Source organism: Onychostoma macrolepis, chromosome 08 (assembly GCF_012432095.1).
Source record: "Onychostoma macrolepis isolate SWU-2019 chromosome 08, ASM1243209v1, whole genome shotgun sequence".
NCBI classification, from domain to species: Eukaryota; Metazoa; Chordata; class Actinopteri; order Cypriniformes; family Cyprinidae; genus Onychostoma; species Onychostoma macrolepis.
The window spans coordinates 5534576-5552009 of NC_081162.1; the positions used below are offsets into that span (position 1 = coordinate 5534576).

The following is a 17434-nucleotide window of genomic DNA, read 5'->3' on the forward strand; positions in this document are numbered from 1 at the left end:
CTGTTGCATCAAAATCACATAATGATAATAAGTTACCAAAAATGTCAAAGCTGCTCTTCTCCATGTAGTGAAAATTTTGCTTAGTTTATTCTAAAACTAATATTTTTAATTAATGTTCTAAATATATATTTTAAATGTATAATAATAATAATAATTATTATTATTATTATTTAAAATACATATTTTAATAAAAGCACAATTTTTGCTTAGTTCACTAAAAACAACTTTTTGAAAATAAAATAAAAAATAATTACAAATAATGCAATAAAAGTATATAATAATAATAATATAATATAACAAAATAATGTTTTATTAAAGACAGCTTCTTGGGTTGTCCATTTAAGACCACATTTAAATCGTGTTCCAGTTAGTTTCAATCTTGTATGCCTGCTTCATGTTAATTGGCTTCATTAATACAAATTTGGAATATTACAGGAAATGAAGTAAAACGTTCATTCATTGTCCATAAAATTAAAATTAAATTTATTAAATATAATAATGTGTACATTAAATACACATTTTGTGCATTTAAAAAGAAAAACAATATTTTCTTAATACCATACATTTTTAAATTTTTTCTCATGTTGTATGTATGATAACCAGAGTTGTAGGCCTTATGTTCAAATATATATATTATATATATGTTCAAATACACACACACACACACACACACACACACAGTATAGACCTATAAAGCCTTAGAATAAATGATTTGTTCATCTGTGAACAAAAAAAAAAATATTATATTTAAGTGCTTTTCGCAGCTAATGTATTTAAAGATTTTACAATTATTGCATTTATTTTTAAATCTGCAATTAGGCTACATTTTTTGTTCCATTCAGCTAACAGCTCTAGTGACAACCTGTTTAAATGTGATTCATACTGAAAATGCAATGTAAAACTACACTTACAGCAGTTATATGAATTTCTATGAAAAATCTTTCCAGCCCTTCCTCTTAAAGACAGACGAATTAAAGCAGTTCGCCCACTGCGAGTATAAAAAGCAAACTCCAAACCCCCTCTCTTCCTCCATCTTTCAAGTGGCCCAACAGCGAAAGACCTTTCAGGAATCCTGCATGGGTGGACGAGTGGGTTTTCCCTGGGAAAGACACTCAGGGTCTTCCGGAAAGGAACCCCACCTTCGGATGTCGGATAGCACGCCGCTACGGCGCGCTGGTGCCAAGGCTAGCGTGGGTGAGTGGGCAGCGCTGTGCTGAGACGACTAGCAGCCGTGGGCACTGCCAGGCTTAGCAATGAAGATGCCGCCCCTGTCGTCATTACAGGCAGCTAACAGAAAAGAACAGAGAGCTTCACCGAAATAAGCCAAAAAAGCAGGAAGTAGGGAGGGATGGTTCACATTGAAATCCTCTCTCGACGCCCCCACGCACGGCTTTAAGCACAGCGTACAAAATCACTCTCACAGAGAGAGCGGGAGAAAAAGAGATATTAGCGGCGCAGTAAGCTAGCTCAGGAGATCACATCCAGGCGCTTTCTAATCACTGTAATGGTTTAGAAACCTCATGCTCATCTCTCTTAAGCACCGAATAAAACAGTAGAAGTCCCCATATGAACCACAGGCGCTGCTTTCCTATGCCAAAGAGACTTTCGACAGCTGCGGGGGGCGACAGCCTAAAAAGTTAACGTGATTTTTGAGGAATAAGTCACGTCCTAGAATACCACCCGATAAGAGCTCGGGGAAATGGGATGGAGTTGAGAAGTTCTGAAAATGACGTGAAATACTTCTCGATCAGCAAATAACGCGTGCCAGATCACACCTTCATCCAGAATACAAGATTATGCAGACGTTTAAATGAGCATCTACACTCCACATATCTGTATGAACATGCAGCATGTTGGAGATCGCAGGCTGCTCTCTGCCAAACGCAGCCTCACAGATGCTTTTAAAGTAAGAATGCGTGATAAATCAATGACCTTATAAGTAATATTAGTCGATACTGGAATAGCATCGGGGATTATTTCCAACACAAATATATATAGCAGGTAACATAAAAAGTAAAGACTCTTTACTTGCATTGATGGTTCCATGACGAATCTTTAACATCCATGGACACTTTCCATTAGACGAAAAGTTCTTTATAGTGGAAATTTGTTTGGAATTAAAAAAAATAAATTAATTTAAAAAAAAAAAATTCATTGAAAGGTTCTTTTGGAAACCCAATATGGTTCTTCTAAACGGAATTGCTTCATTTGGAAACAATTTGGATTTTTTAAGAGAGTATGAACTGAAGAAGTTGCAGCGACAAGCAACAGGAGATTTTTGAATCACTTGAATTCTATGTATGTGGCAATTTTTTATGTAAGTTCATATGGATCTTCAAAAGTACCAAGAACTCAAATCAGACCTTAATCAGGCCGGATGCCAGTCTTTACAATGGAAAGCACCGTATAAAGGTCCTACTGAACATCACATAATTTTTATCATTCAAAACTGTTTTATGCAGTTTATGTCTATTGAAAGTTTTTAAATTTTTTATTTTTTTTTAGAAATACGTTTCGGCATCTGAACATCTGAACACCAAACAACAATACAATCCACTGAACACGCTGTACTTCAATCCCTCACAGCCTCGTTTTCATAGATAAGAAATCATTTCAGTGATGTACATGAATCGAGGATATTTGCGGGTCTGGAAAATGGCACAAGCGTTACAACACAAGTGTTGGTACACAGAATGCTGCCAATAGTCTGTTCTCCAAACTGAGAACATGTGGTATCATTACAAGAGAAACCAAAGAATATTCCATACATAATAAATCCCATTTATAAAAGACCATTTATGAAATCCAATTGAACTTTCTTTTTTGTACGTGTGAGAGTACACTGGCGTTTAAGTTCTTTCATCAAGACATTTTTGTACTAGTACTAATGCCTGTTAAACTAGTCCTAATAAGGTCAGTATTACAAGGATAGCTCACCCAAAAATGCAATATTCTGCCATCATTACTCACCCTCATGTTGTTCATCTTTGAAATGCAAATAAAAGTTTAATAAAAGTTCTGAGATTTCTGTCCCTCCACTGACAGTGCAATCCACCAACTTCAATGCTTCAAAAAGTTCATAAAGATATTGTAATCCACATGAAATTTGTGGTTTAATCCAACTCTTCTGAAGAGATATGATCGATTTTCTTTTACAATAAAGCATCGATGAACATTCAATGGAGGGACAAAAATCGCTCAGGTTTTATTAAAAAAATATCTTCAATTATGACATGAGATTGAGTAAATGATGACAGAATTTTCATCCCTTTACCAAAGTCAGCATCTAATGGTATTTTACTACCTGATTTATGACTGCAGTTTTAATATGACAAAAAAACAGGTATGCTAGATCATTATAAAATGATGAACTTGGACTGTTTTAGCACATCTTGTTTTTCTTAAAATTGGCAACACAACCATTACAGTAAACAAACTATTTTTGACACGGCATCCAAAAGTGCCAGACAAAGATGCAATTATCTCCGTAATGGCCTGAGATTAAAATAATTTGAATTACGAGTGCTCAAATGACCGTCAACTTGATAACGACAGAGCTAGACATAAATTTCTTAGTGTGCAATGGCGGAGTCAAGAAGTAAACAACAGCGCATGCGACAGACTCTAACACATTTGCACCCTCAACGCCACAACAAACCATGAGATTTCAAAGGCCGTTATCCCTACCGTATGCAAATGAAAAAACATTCACTCAAACACATTACTTTGATGAAAGCGTTATGACTTTTGGAGACATTTGGGCGGCAGTAGCGCTAAAGCATTATGGTTGTTCGAGTGAAAATCAAGTTCAAGTCAAGCTGAGGGTTGAGTCATTACTTTGAGGGCTGACGGAGGGAAATCTGTTGTTTAGCATGACCCTTTGCTTTTGTTTTGGGTAATGAAAGCCCATCGAGAGGCGGACGTGCTGGACCTCTGCCCATTTCGCTCTGTTTCAATTACCCAGCATGCCTTCAGCAGGGTAATGAGGTGGGTGTCACCACGGGGGTAAAGCGACAACCAGTGACCGCTGCGTCGCCACTTGGCCTCTCATTTCCGTGGTGATGAAGTGTCGATTGGCAGGGTCAAGAGGGCGGGGGAGAGACACCGACCGCAGAACGAGCCCTGACACGTACGCTCTCCGAAAAGCCTGCTCATATTCACAGCGCAGACCTCCAGCTACCATATGTTTTTATCAGAGTCAGAGCCACAAAAGGGGGAATTACATTTGAAAGGCCGGTAAATAAAGTTGGTATTGATTTGATCTCATGTGTAATCCGTTTTGCTGTCTGACACCAAGTCCAGCAATAAAAGAGAATCATGTAGGACAGCATAATAGATAATACGACCATACATCAATTGGGGTTTGGGAGACGTGAGGGCGATAGATCATCTTCCAGCCAGACTGCTTAGCTATGGAATTTATAAACTAGCTCCTAAAATTGAAGTGGCTTTCCAATTTACAGATGCGGCATGGTACTTTGCTGCTTTTCTCCGCCACAGTTGATTCTATTTCAAGTTTACCACAATGATTCGCACAGCATCGCTGCTCTAAACTCAAATACACCAATCTAGCGAGACGGACAAAGTTTGCCAGATATAGCAGCTGTCCAACGGCTCTTCAGTCATATTGATGGCCTCTTTGTCTCTTACTTTATCTAAAAAGGTTGCCTTGAAAAGACAACCTAGAGTACGTTTAAACTGTAAAAGGAGGAATTTGAAAACATTTGTATTCAAAGTTGTAAATGTCTAAAGATAAAGATCCATACATCATCATCATTATTCTTCATTTTCTTCTTCTCATTACAGTTACATTATTTTAATTAAATATAATTAATTTCAATATATTGATTTTAGATTTAAGTTAAGTGGAAAAGGATATTGGGACTAACCAAATGCTCCAAATGCAAATATTACTATCCACTGTAATTATTCTGATGCATATGTATATGTGTATATATATATATATATATATAAATAAACACACACACACACACACACACACACACGTATACATATATATATATATATTAGTTTTTTTTGTTTGTTTGTTTTTGTTTTCTGGAAGAACTGTAGCACTGATATATTATAATTAATTAAAAAAGAAACCTCTGATCACCTTCAATACGGCTAAAGGCAAACTTTAAGTCATCAAAACGTATCACATAAGGTCAGTAAAGATCCATGACATTTCTATGTCACACTCAAAAATAGTTTTGTGTCTATAACATGAATTCATTTCAGCACACATATGCCTTAGTTATGGAACACTTGCGCCATCTTCTGGAGACATAATATAACAACAACAGACCAGAATAACACAATACAAAATATGACTTCAAATGAAGGTAAAACATAAACTCCTAAGTACTTAAAATAACAGATAAAGTGGAAAACAACCATCTAATTAGCATTAGAGACCTTTCTATTTTTACTAAAACATAATACATTTCATCTTTAGCTATGCAGACACTTTACAGCTGAAGTGTGTCATTGCCATTGAGCCAGTATTGCTGTGTGAGGCTCAAACACATAGATCAGTGGCTAAATTTGTCACTTGTCAGGAAATCAACCTAAGCATGGCTTCCTTGCAGTTATGCACATTAAACCGTAGTAGGAGGAAGTATTATAATATCTAAAAATAGCACATACTCCACTAAGTATATGACGCATTCTGGCCTGGCAGAGGACCATTATTAGTCACAGGTTAAAGGCTAAACCACTGAGCACTAGTTGATAGCGTGAGTAAGAGGTCAGCTTGATATTATGGAGTGAATTTCTCTTACCTCATCAGCACTTGGCAGCTGTATTTGAGGTGGTCCCCACTCCTTACTGATCTTCTCTCTGATCCTCTGAGGGACGATCATGCATTTGTCAACAACCAGATCAGGGTAAATCACCTTTAATTTCCCCCTAAACAGCAAAAATGCAGGTACGAATAAGTGAACTTGCGTAGTACACCATCGTTATTCAATGAACAGTTTTGGCTTCCTATGACAGGTCATGAAACACTAATATAAGCTGTGAATAGCCCATGTCTGCACTGAAAGTTGAACTAGTGAGTAAGTTGTTAGATTTGTAAGGCATGCTGTGTGGGTTTTGAGTGGGACCGGCTGCTTAAGTATCCGTGACTCAGTGCTCTGAGGGAGTCCTACACATCCCACACCGGCCTACAAGCCAGACTTCTGAAATCAGTTCATTTAAGGAAATATGGTTTGGAAATTAACCCTAGTCCAAAACTCCTAAAGGAATGCCAAAAGACATTTGTTTCAGATTTCTACTGTAATTTTAATGAACCGATCCCAGCAGGATAAAATAACCTATTTAAGACATTAGAAGGAATTTTCTTGTGTCTTATTTATTCATTCATTCATTCATTTTTTTTTTTACAGTATTTTAAGCAAACATTCAGGGTGTTTTTGATCATATTAACTAATTGTTTACTATATTCAGTATGCTACTTTTATATTAAAAATAATTATGTATTCCCATAGTTTACAGTTCATACAGTTTACAGTGCAAAACTAATGTTTTTCATTTTGCATCTGTTATCTATATGTAATTATATTACATATGTGCATAAATGTATAATGCTGATTCCTTATATATAGCCAGTAAATAGCAGCTCAGATTTCTCAGATGCCTTTATCCATAGCAGTTTACAGTATAATTAAAATAGTGATAGCCCTCTTTGAGCAAAGAGATACATGCACACATTTACTGAGCTAAATAAGAGCATTGTTTTGACAGATTTATCTCATTTCTAAAGACAAATGTGGCTTCAAAGTAAAGTTAATGTAAGATTATGGATATAACGTATGGATGTAACTTATGGATACTGACTGAAAATAAAAATGTTACAGAGAATAAATGCTGATACAGTAGGTATTGGAACTGACAAACAGTAATAGTGAAGACTAAGGGAAAGACTAAGTAGCTAAGCAGACCAATATATCAAACCAATAATCATTTTGGCCAGGCCCAGATAATTATTGATCTATCAGTACTGTCTAACAAGTACACAAAGCCTACTATCCCACAGATTTGAGTAATGAAATGGGATATGAAATTCTCACAGGACAGAAGTCTTACTTGCAGAACTCAGCATCTTCTGAAGACAGGAGCTCATCACAGGTGGATGTGGTCATGTGACATGCAGAGAGGACCCACAAAACAAACGTCGTGTAAAATAAATGCATTTCCACCGAGCCTTCACCAGAGACAGAGAAATGTGGGTGAGAGTGAATAACTATTTTTACACTTTGTCACATTATGCGTATGTAAAACATACTTTAAGTGCAATTTTAAGTTATATATCATGTTCTGTTTGTTTGTTGACAACCCACTAAGTCTTTGATAACGTTCATCATTTCTATATCATTTAGGCTACTGTACCTGAAATTCTCGAGAAATCCTTGATATTAGCAGCTGACGTTGAGCTGTACCTTCAAACAGTCTTTCAGTGTCGACTAAAATAGTAATCTAATAATATTACGTTACAAAGTTAAATCGAGAAACACGTTAGAACCCGCCCCTTCTTCACTGCTATTGGTTTACAATTCTATTAGCAGACAGCTTAGTGGTCCATAGATGCGTCAATCAAGATTTGTTTGTTGATGGTGTGGCGGTGTTTTTTTTCTTTCATTACTGCAGGTACTAGTGCCACATGGCAACAGGTAGTTATTCCTGTAATAATCTGCAGTGTCTCTTTAATGAAAAGATGCCTCTTTAATGCTTTAGTGAAGATGTAGGCTACTAAAAACGAAAGCGAAATCGGGCCGAAATCGTTGACGAATCGGTCAGATAATTCATAACGAGCCGATAATTTCAGTGCATATATTGAAGGGTGATCTACGAACAGGTATGCATTATACACAGCGAAACTGAGAATGGATTTAAACTTAAATTCATTTTTTTTTTTTTTTTTCATTTGAGTCTAATCTGATCTAAACTGATGTAACAAGCAGGATTTAGCCTTATTGTAGGTAGGCTAAGTGAAATTAAAATGGTTTTAAATTCAGATGATTAATGCAATTTCTCAACATGAAACCAATTTCTGTGCTAAAATACACATAGCATATGGGATATTTCAATAAAGATCACATGATATGTCACCTATAGAAAATTATATTTAATTTATGTAGCCTATTTCGTTATATAAATTAACTTTCATTTTATGGAACCATGGTGGAAGAATTTACATGGGAACAAAAAACAAAACAAAACCTTGATGCACCTCCACACCAACAACATATCAAAATTGATTGACGCATCTATAGACCACTAAGGTGTTTGTTAATAGCAGTGCAAACTAATGGCAGTGAAAAGGATTCTATATAAAAACGGGGGGGAAAAAAAACAAATACAAAATGCAAACCGCTATTTTGTGTTTATTAAACACTATTTACACATTTCAAGAACACATGCTGCAGGTTTCCTGAAAATACAAACTCCCCCTCCCCAATACCAGCTCATGGAAATAATGCCTGTTTCCCATACAAATGGTCAACATCAGGCTTCTAGATACTGAGAGGACATTCAAGTTTTGCTTTCAGTCATTTGATTTCAAGGCTTTCATGGCTTCTTTGCTGCACTGGCCCTACTGTAATTGTGCAGCAAAAACAACGTCTCGTTGTGCTGCCGACACTCTGTTTGGTTTGTGCTTCTTTGCAGTAGTGGCACTAGGACCTAGAGCTCATTAAAATGGGCTCCTATAGGATTTAAAAGCAATTACTTCTAATTATTTAATTATATTCTTTACTTACATATTGTATATTCTTCTGCTTTAACCCCTGATTAAGTGTCTTATCTGAGAGTGAAATAAAATAGTAGACATGCTTCAGTGGCTGAAACTGCTTGGAAGTGCATGATTACTTTGGAGGGCACTGTATTCAGTATATTGTGCTGCACAGTGCACCGCATTATTATTTTTTTTTTTACCATTCATATAGCAGACCAAAACTTTAACCTATTTGCACACAGCATGTCAAGGTAGTCAAGATTTAAAAGGTGTACAATGTGCACCTAACTGATCATTTTTCCTTTCAGTACATTTTTTTTTTTTTCATAATATTCCATATTCTCCATCGGTATCATAGTGGTACAGATTACCACACTTAATCAAGGAGACTGGATTCAGCAATCTATATCATCTTAACAATGAAAGGCAATGAATGATAACACGTTCACATAACACAGAGATAATACCATGAAAATCACATGGCTACAATGGGCTAGAGTGGATGAATAACCATAAAACAAACAATATGACAGATTTTACACAATAAGAACATACTTGTTGTATAACACATATAGTACATAAAGGATTCATTAAATTTCAAATACAAACAGTGTATACCAGCAGCGTTTCTGCTTGTGTACTTTACATTAAGGCATGGGGTATCTTCTCTGCAGCAACAGCTTGGGAACACAATGTTCTGAGTAACTCGCTTTATCTGATGTAAAACCACAGGATTAGTTTGATTTATTTTGCTCACAGAGATTTTCTACAGTCTGTATTAGGTGAATCTTGGCTTATTAAAAACTCATAATAAAAAAAAAAAAAATCACAAATACGATCTCTGTAATAATTCATTTGTTTCTCCAAGACAGCAATAAGATTGAATGCAGACTTTTGCTCAAAGGAATAGTTCACCTAAAAATAAACATTTGCTGAACATTTACTTGCTCACCAATGGATGCTCTGCAGTGAATGGGTGCCGTCAGAATGAGAGTCCAAACAGCTGATAAAAACATCACAATAATCAACAAGTAATCCACACCACTCCAGTTTACATCTTATGAAGGAAAAAACTGCATGTTTGTAAGAAACAAATCCATCATCAAGATGTTTCAAGTTTAAACCATTGTTTCCAGCTAAAATATGGGTGATCTATCCTTAGTATTAATTTCTCCAGTGAAAAAGTAATCTCGTCTGAATCAGGAGAGAAATATGCACAGATCAAGCACCGTTTGGAAGCCAAAACAATCCAAAACAAGTATGTAGGTGGATTCTGATATGAGAGGATAACAGGAGGTGGACTTTTTCACTGGATGAAACATTATTATGGATTATGGACTTGTATTTTAGCCAGAAACAATGGTTTAAAGTTAAAATGTCGTAATGATGGATTTGTTTCTTACAAACATGCAGCTTTTCACTTCACAAGATGTTAATTGATGGACTGGAGTGGTGTGGATTATTGTGATGTTTTTATCAGCTGTTTGGACTCTCATTCTGACGGCACCCATTCACTGCAGAGGATCCATTGGTGAGCAAGTGATCTGATGGTAAATTTCGCCAAATCTGTTCTGATAAAGAAACAAACTCATCTAAATCTTGGATGGCTTGAGAGGGAGTACATTTTCAGTAAATTTTAGCACATATTTTTTAGCACATTAACAATTGTCTTATTTGTATCCATTTTAATTTATCCTAAGGAATGCTAGGAGAAACGTCTGAGACAAAGTTGATACAGTAAATGCAACAGAATGTCTTTAAATCTGAAAAACTCTGAAAGAGCAACATCTGAGTAACAAATTCTGGGAAGATCAAAATGTGTTGAATGTACAATCAAACTGTAGCACATGATACCTGTCATATTTCAATACATTCATATCATCACTCCTATTTTGCTTTATATAATAGTGTTACATAACCGTAAATGTTCTATAACGGTAAATAAAAACCTCAACAAAAATAGAACATTTTCATATGTATCATATGATAACAGGCTGATGCAATTGTCTGTGAAATGTACACCAATCAAACATTTCTTGTCTTTTATAGGATGGTAACACTTTACTCTTTAGGATAAAACCTCATCACACTTCATCTTTATGTTAATGACAAGAGTCAGAAAATGTTCCTGAGTGCTATTACAAATGCTTAATAAGATACTGAAAAATCTTCACTCGTCCCACTGAAAGATTAACAGTCCATCATGTATTTTCTAATGGAGGGAACTCAATCTGTATTGTTCTAGATCTACATTCAAAGCTCAGCATATATTTATGGGTTTCTATATCAAACAATATTCCTCAACATTCCCTTGCTGCCAGCTACAACAGCCTTGCACATGCAGGTCAGCTCTTAATCTGATTTATTAAAGCAGAAAAAAAACATTCTCTGATATTAATTAGTTTACAGCTGGCGGAAAATGCATAGCAGATTGCTTTTTACTCTCCATAGGGTGATTTATATTATACCTTTTTTCAGTCTAAAGGTCAATCTGGTACTATAAAACTACTGTATTTCCTTATAATAAGCCATTCTATATTTAAGGTGCTATTCGCTTCTATAACTATGGCATGTGCTAGATCAGAAACATTCAAATCGCAAAGGGTTTATATGAACCATGCTTGTGAGGTTTCCTCTCCTGTATGGCGAGGTAATGCACCTTAAATAGTTATGTAAATTGTGAAACTGCCTTGCATTGCATTGTTAAATTTTCCATTGTTTTTCTTTATAGTATTAGAATAGTCATATAAATACATTTTCCTAAGTTACTACTAGTTATATTCATATTTTAAAGACCCTAAAGTGTCCGTCAGGAATGGGATGCTGTGTAGGAAACACTCTACAACTACTTAACTGTAACATGCTGCGATGCATCATGGGATTGTCACAGGCCTGCCCGTGAAACTCATTCGAAAGCTATCTGGGAACATTTAAAATTGTGTTTCGTGTGTGGTGGATTGATGTCATCCACCTTATGAAGCAGAAGTGAGCTTACTTTGGTAAAGACAGCAGCTAGTGCCCACACTTTGAATGTCAGCAGTGTTGAGGCACTCTTTATATTCCCTGTAGAGAAGCCCGGTGTGACTGTTCACCCGGGATCCTCTTTTGAAGTATCTGGTTAGAATATTACAGGTTGTTAGTTGTTGTTTTCCAGAATATTGTTATCGAGACAAAAATGCAGCTTTCTGGAGGCAATCTTGATGTAAACCTGAACTTCATCTTGTGATAGCACATATACGTGACATTATGTCAGTAAATGCTGATTTTGTGTAAACCTATAATCGATTGAATATTCGTTTCGATTTCCATACTTGTCAGCTGATAACATGTGAGGTTACAATTATTGAGAGGAAGAAATAGAGAAGACTGCTTCAGTCTAACATATAGTCAAAAATATACACCACAGTGTGCAGGAAAAAAAGTATTTTTCTGTTGTGCACAAGTAACATTCAACCTAAACAATGATGAAGAGCAGGACTAGAACGTAAATGCTCTAATCATGTATAAAGTGGCAAAATGGGTTCAATACAAGTTAAACTGTATCGACGGGCATAATGTTGATTAGCACGGAATTTCAAAAGTCTTGTATTTTCCAAAAGTCTTTTATGCTCACCAAGGTTGCATTTATTTGATCAAAACTACAGTAAAAAATCTGAAATATTATTACAATTAGGAATAACTGTATTCAATGTCAATATATTTTAAAATATAATTTATTCCTGTGATCAAAGCTGAATTTTCAGCATCATTACTACAGTTTTCAATGTCACATGACCCTTCAGAAATCATCCTAATATGCTGATTTGCTGCTCGAGAAACATTTCTTATCATCAGTGTTAATAACTTTTGTGCTGCTTAATATTTTTGGAATATTACTTTTTTTTTTCTTCAGTGAAAGAATAGCATTTATTTAAAATAGAATCTTTTGTAACATTATAAATGTATTTACTGCCACATTTGATCAATTTAATGCATCCTTGCTGATTAAAAATATAAATTTCTTTCAGGGGGGAAAACTTGTACCTGGTTATTTTGACTTGAATTGTAATTTGTTTTGTTTGTTTTAAGCAGAAATGGCATTTACAGCATCACACTTGTAAGGAAGAAAATGTGAAGAAATGTGCAGCTCGTTATTGTAGAACTTGCATGAATAATTCATAGAATTTTTTTAGAATAGGTTGTTTAACTACTTTTCTAGACGGATGAGCTTCTGTTTAGGAATTATTTACATATTTACAGTGATTGTATGAAAAATCTATCTATCTATCTATCTATCTATCTATCTATCTATCTATCTATCTATCTATCTATCTATCTATCTATCTATCTATCTATCTATCCAGCCAATGCCTAGAACCAAGTCCCTCCCTTTCCTTTTTTTTCTTTTTTTCGAAAATCCATTTCACTCAAATGTGCATCTCAATTCAGAAGAAAAGTTGCTACTTCACTGCAACTTTAAGTCTTGTACTTTGTCTGTACAGTGTGCATTTGTAATGTCTATTTCCTGGCCCTGTGTTTTTCCATTGTAAATGCCTTAAAGTACCAATGATTCTCATTTTCTGTGGAAATCAGCGTTATGCCAGATGCTGTCAACGGAGCTTAACTCACATTGAACCCACAACATGGCTATGGATTGATGCGGTTCTGTGGAGTCACGTCCACATGCGGCCCTCCACGAACCGTCAACCTTTAAATGTCAAATTAATAATACCTTAGGATGTTGAACGGTGGACACCATTTGAATCTTGAGAGCATCGGTCTGTTGAAGTGGTTTGATTGTAGATTATGTTTGCTGGTTGCTCTAAAACGTTCCTGTGTTCTCGTCCTTTAGAGCTGAAAAGCACTTATTAGTATTTCAAGATATGAATATGTGCAGTCCTGCCATGTATGTTTCTATACAGATGAAGACATGGTTATGTTTGAGGAACCGATGCTGAGCGAAGATTGTCTTTTAACAGCAAATTGAGCAGCGCTCTGATACCACAGGATATGATGTCACAGGAGGACGTCAAAGCTGATTTGATTTGATGAAAAATCCAACCAGTAGAAAGATTCAGCAATGTGCTTTTAGTCAAAGCCTTGTGTTGCTTTGACTTGCGTTCTCCGTCTCGTTTCATTTTTGCTTGTTCTTCAGCAGCTAAAAGCAGGGCTTGGGCATTTTGCTAAACAGAAAATGTGAATAGGTCATCTTATAGAGTTGAAAAAGGCTATCATTCCTTGTTGTGTGTTTATATCTCACATTTAGGGCTGTTAGGTGGGTTATGCACCCTGAGAGCCGATCAGATGACTGCAGAAGAACCAGGAGAAGATGGAGAATTGGAGGACGGTGAAGACGGTAGATTCCAGAAGAGCCACTTGCGTTTACACTGACGCTTTTGGTACAGGTAATCTTCCTTCTCACGCTCCTTACGCGCCCGCTGATAGTGATCTTCTTCCTTCAGATACCACACTGGAGGCCAGCGATGTTTCTCAAAGTGCTCCAGGTTTTCTGCAAGACAGAATGAGACCGTGATACCAGCTTAATTCAGAACTAATTTCAGTACTGAGAGATAAGTGTTTAGTTAGGGACGCCTGTCGCACTGAGAAAAAAATATTTTATTTCTCAATATTCACTACATTCATATTTTTTGCTTTGCTTTCTAGGAAAAATAGCCAACCATCCCTAAAACAAAATAAATGTATTATAAATTAAGCTGTCGGTATGCTTTGTTTAATCAAAAATACTATAAAAACACTGTGAAATATTATTACAATTTAAAATGATTCTTTTCTATTTGAGTATATTTTAACTTAAAATTTAACCCTATGATGGTAAAACAGAATTTTTTGCAGCCTTTTTTTATTATTATTATTTATTCACTTTTGATCCTTGCTGAATAAAATTATTATTTTTTAACAAGAAATCCTACTGACCCAGAACTTTTGAATGATTGTGTATACAGGATAATACGGAGCCCTGTACATGACATGCAAGAAAAAATAAATAAACCGTGCGCACGATTTACTAAAACGTGCACACGATTACTATTTCGTTCCCTCGATTTGCTAAATCGTGCACACGATTTAGCCTACTATTTTTTTCCTGCATGTCATGTGCGGGGCTCCATAGGATAAATTAATTATTAAATATAGAAATTAGTCACGCCTCTGAGCTGTCTGTGTGTGTTTTTCTCCCCATGTGCTCCCTGCGACCCAGTTTCTTCCTTGGTTGATTGTGTTCATTTGGTTCAGGTGTGTCTGGTTAATTTACTCTCGTTTAGTCAAGTATTTAAGTCTCAGTCTGTGCTATCTGTCTTGGTCGGGTCTCAATCGTCATGTTCGTGTGTCACCAGCCATTCCTTGTGTGGATTTACCCTGTGTTTGGATTATATTAAAGACTGTTCCTTGATCCACGTCTCCGTCGTTCTTTCCGATACAGAGTGTGACAGTGTTCAATATTAAGAATATATTCAGAGAATATATCTTGAATTAAATGAAGAGTTAATAAAAATCCATTATTTACTCATTATCATGTTATGATGCTCCAAGTCCATTTACGTAGTTTTAATGTTAAAGAACATATATACAGTATAATATTCACATTTAATAATTTTGCAGACCGCTTCAAATAATGACAATATAATCAATCAAACCAACAAAAATATATAAGTGTTATGACAAATCCCAGTTAGTCTAGTGCAGTACATGTAGCAAGTTTTTTGTTTGTTTGTTTTTTAGGTTATGATAGATATCCAATAGATAGAGCTAGTTTTAGAAGGTCAAGTTATTATTATTTTTTATAATAATTAAAAAGAAAACAAGTAGACAGAATAGAAGAAGAATAGAGAAGAGGGTCAATAGAGGGTCAAGTTTTTTATAATAAATCAAAATAAAACAAGTAGATAGAATAGATTAATAATACAATAAACGACAATCAGGAAGATTTTTTTTTAGCAGTTTCAAGGACTAATGCAACTTATTTAGATTAAGAATTTGTTTCATTACAAAAGTTTATAGCAGAAAAAATTGGCTAGTGAAAACATCTGAACAAATGAGCATGACTGGGGTTTCAGTTTTATAGACTGTCATGTCTCAATATTAATTTTGAAGTTAAAATAATTATTGAAAAATTGGAAATTATACTGATCTGAGGGCTGTTGAATTACCTGTAGATTTGGCCTTCATGTCTCGAGGGAATTTGCGACAGACTCTGTTGTAGTTGGTGCAGATGTGATGGAGGCACCAGTCAGTCAGCTGCTGAGCACAGTGGAACTAATGGAAACAATCACACAAAAGAACACTATGGAGAAAATCAGACATTTTGAGACGCGTCCCCTCCTAGAACTCTAAACAACTAGTCTATTTGGTTCCTAATCACTCCTAAAACAGAGACTCTTTATTCATATCACTTCAGAAACATACACACTGCAACTAAATGTAGTTGTCAATTCACCTTTTAGTTGTTAATCCTGTTCTGTACACACACATTTCAGTAATTTACAACCGCATTCTACAGCTAAATATTCCTGAAAAATTTAGGTAGTAACAAGTGTATTTACAGAAATTCTATGCAGTGTGTACAACTGAACAACTAGTTGTTAATGACATATTTAAACATGTATCAGAGTTGTACCTCTCTTCTATGGTGCCCAAGAGGCGACATGGTCGGTTCACTTAGTTGTGTCGTGACCACAAGATATTAACGACATCCATTTCTCGTGGACATGACTTCTTATGTTGAGGGAACAACATATTTTTATTGTGGCCACGAGTTCAATGCGTAAACAAACCTGCGTGACCATAGCAACCCGGGATTATCAGAGATGGATTCATTAATATTTTATTTAGAATTAAGAAATTATTATATTAATTATTATAGAAATTACATTATTAAATTATTACCATGGCTACCAGACTGTATTACGTGTCATAGTCAGCATTCAAATGAAGTTTATCTTGAAATGTTACATAAAGTGCATAAAATAATATAGGCCCACAAGAAAACATTTTTATCCATCCCACAGTCTTGTAAATCCATTAACTGATTTGTCTTTTTCCCGTAATATTTGTATATTATTATTATTATTAGCCTATTATTATTATTTATATTTTGATAGTCGTTTATATTCGTTTTTTCCCCTTCATTTCGATCTCTTTATTTAACGTTCTGAATTGTAAATAACAGTCTACTGTAAATGCTCAACATGCCAATAAAGCTTTGATTATGCTGACTGGAATTTTTACTGGAATGCAGTTTAAATTTAACATAAGCTATATTTCATTTTATTTCTGCTAAGTAATAGACCATAATTACAAATACTATATAGTGTTTCGTTGAGGAATCAATCATTCACGTAATTTCATTTTGTAAATGAAAACACAACACGCTCATTTATCATCACACACGGGCATAAATACAATCATAAACTCAAAACTTTATTGGCATAATTGTCAGGCATTCACAGTATTTGCAAAATATATGATAGGCTAGCAAATATAGCATAATTACACAAAACGTTAACTAGGTAAAGTGATACACAAATTGAAAGGGGAAATAAGCATATATAAAAAATATAACCCTATAAATTAATGTAATAATAATAATAACAGCCTATGCAAATATTAAATTAAATGTTTAATGTTAATGAAAATGTTTTATGATAATATCTGATAATCCCGGGTTGCTATGGTCACGCAGGTTTGTTTACGCATTGAACT

General features: G+C 35.1%; 2 protein-coding genes across 6 annotated transcripts in view; both read right to left on the bottom strand.

Annotated features, from left to right (window-relative positions):
* LOC131545827 (phosphatidylethanolamine-binding protein 4) overlaps positions 1-7530 on the bottom strand; it is a 126757-nt gene extending 119227 nt beyond the window's left edge. For all 3 annotated transcript variants that reach the window (XM_058784987.1, XM_058784990.1, XM_058784988.1), the window contains exons 1-3: positions 7393-7530; positions 7090-7207; positions 5784-5910 (exon numbers count right to left, since the gene is read on the bottom strand). In XM_058784987.1, the coding sequence (XP_058640970.1) occupies positions 5784-5910; positions 7090-7196 (234 nt within the window). In that variant the 5' untranslated portion in view covers positions 7197-7207; positions 7393-7530. The remainder of the gene's footprint in view (positions 1-5783; positions 5911-7089; positions 7208-7392) is intronic.
* Positions 7531-10201: 2671 nt separating this feature from the next.
* Positions 10202-17434, bottom strand: part of rhobtb2a (Rho related BTB domain containing 2a) — a 37795-nt gene continuing 30562 nt past the window's right edge. For 2 of the 3 annotated variants that reach the window (XM_058785858.1, XM_058785860.1), the window contains exons 9-10: positions 15883-15988; positions 10202-14225 (exon numbers count right to left, since the gene is read on the bottom strand). In XM_058785858.1, the coding sequence (XP_058641841.1) occupies positions 14017-14225; positions 15883-15988 (315 nt within the window). In that variant the 3' untranslated portion in view covers positions 10202-14016. The remainder of the gene's footprint in view (positions 14226-15882; positions 15989-17434) is intronic. The other variant, XM_058785859.1, reaches the window with a different exon arrangement.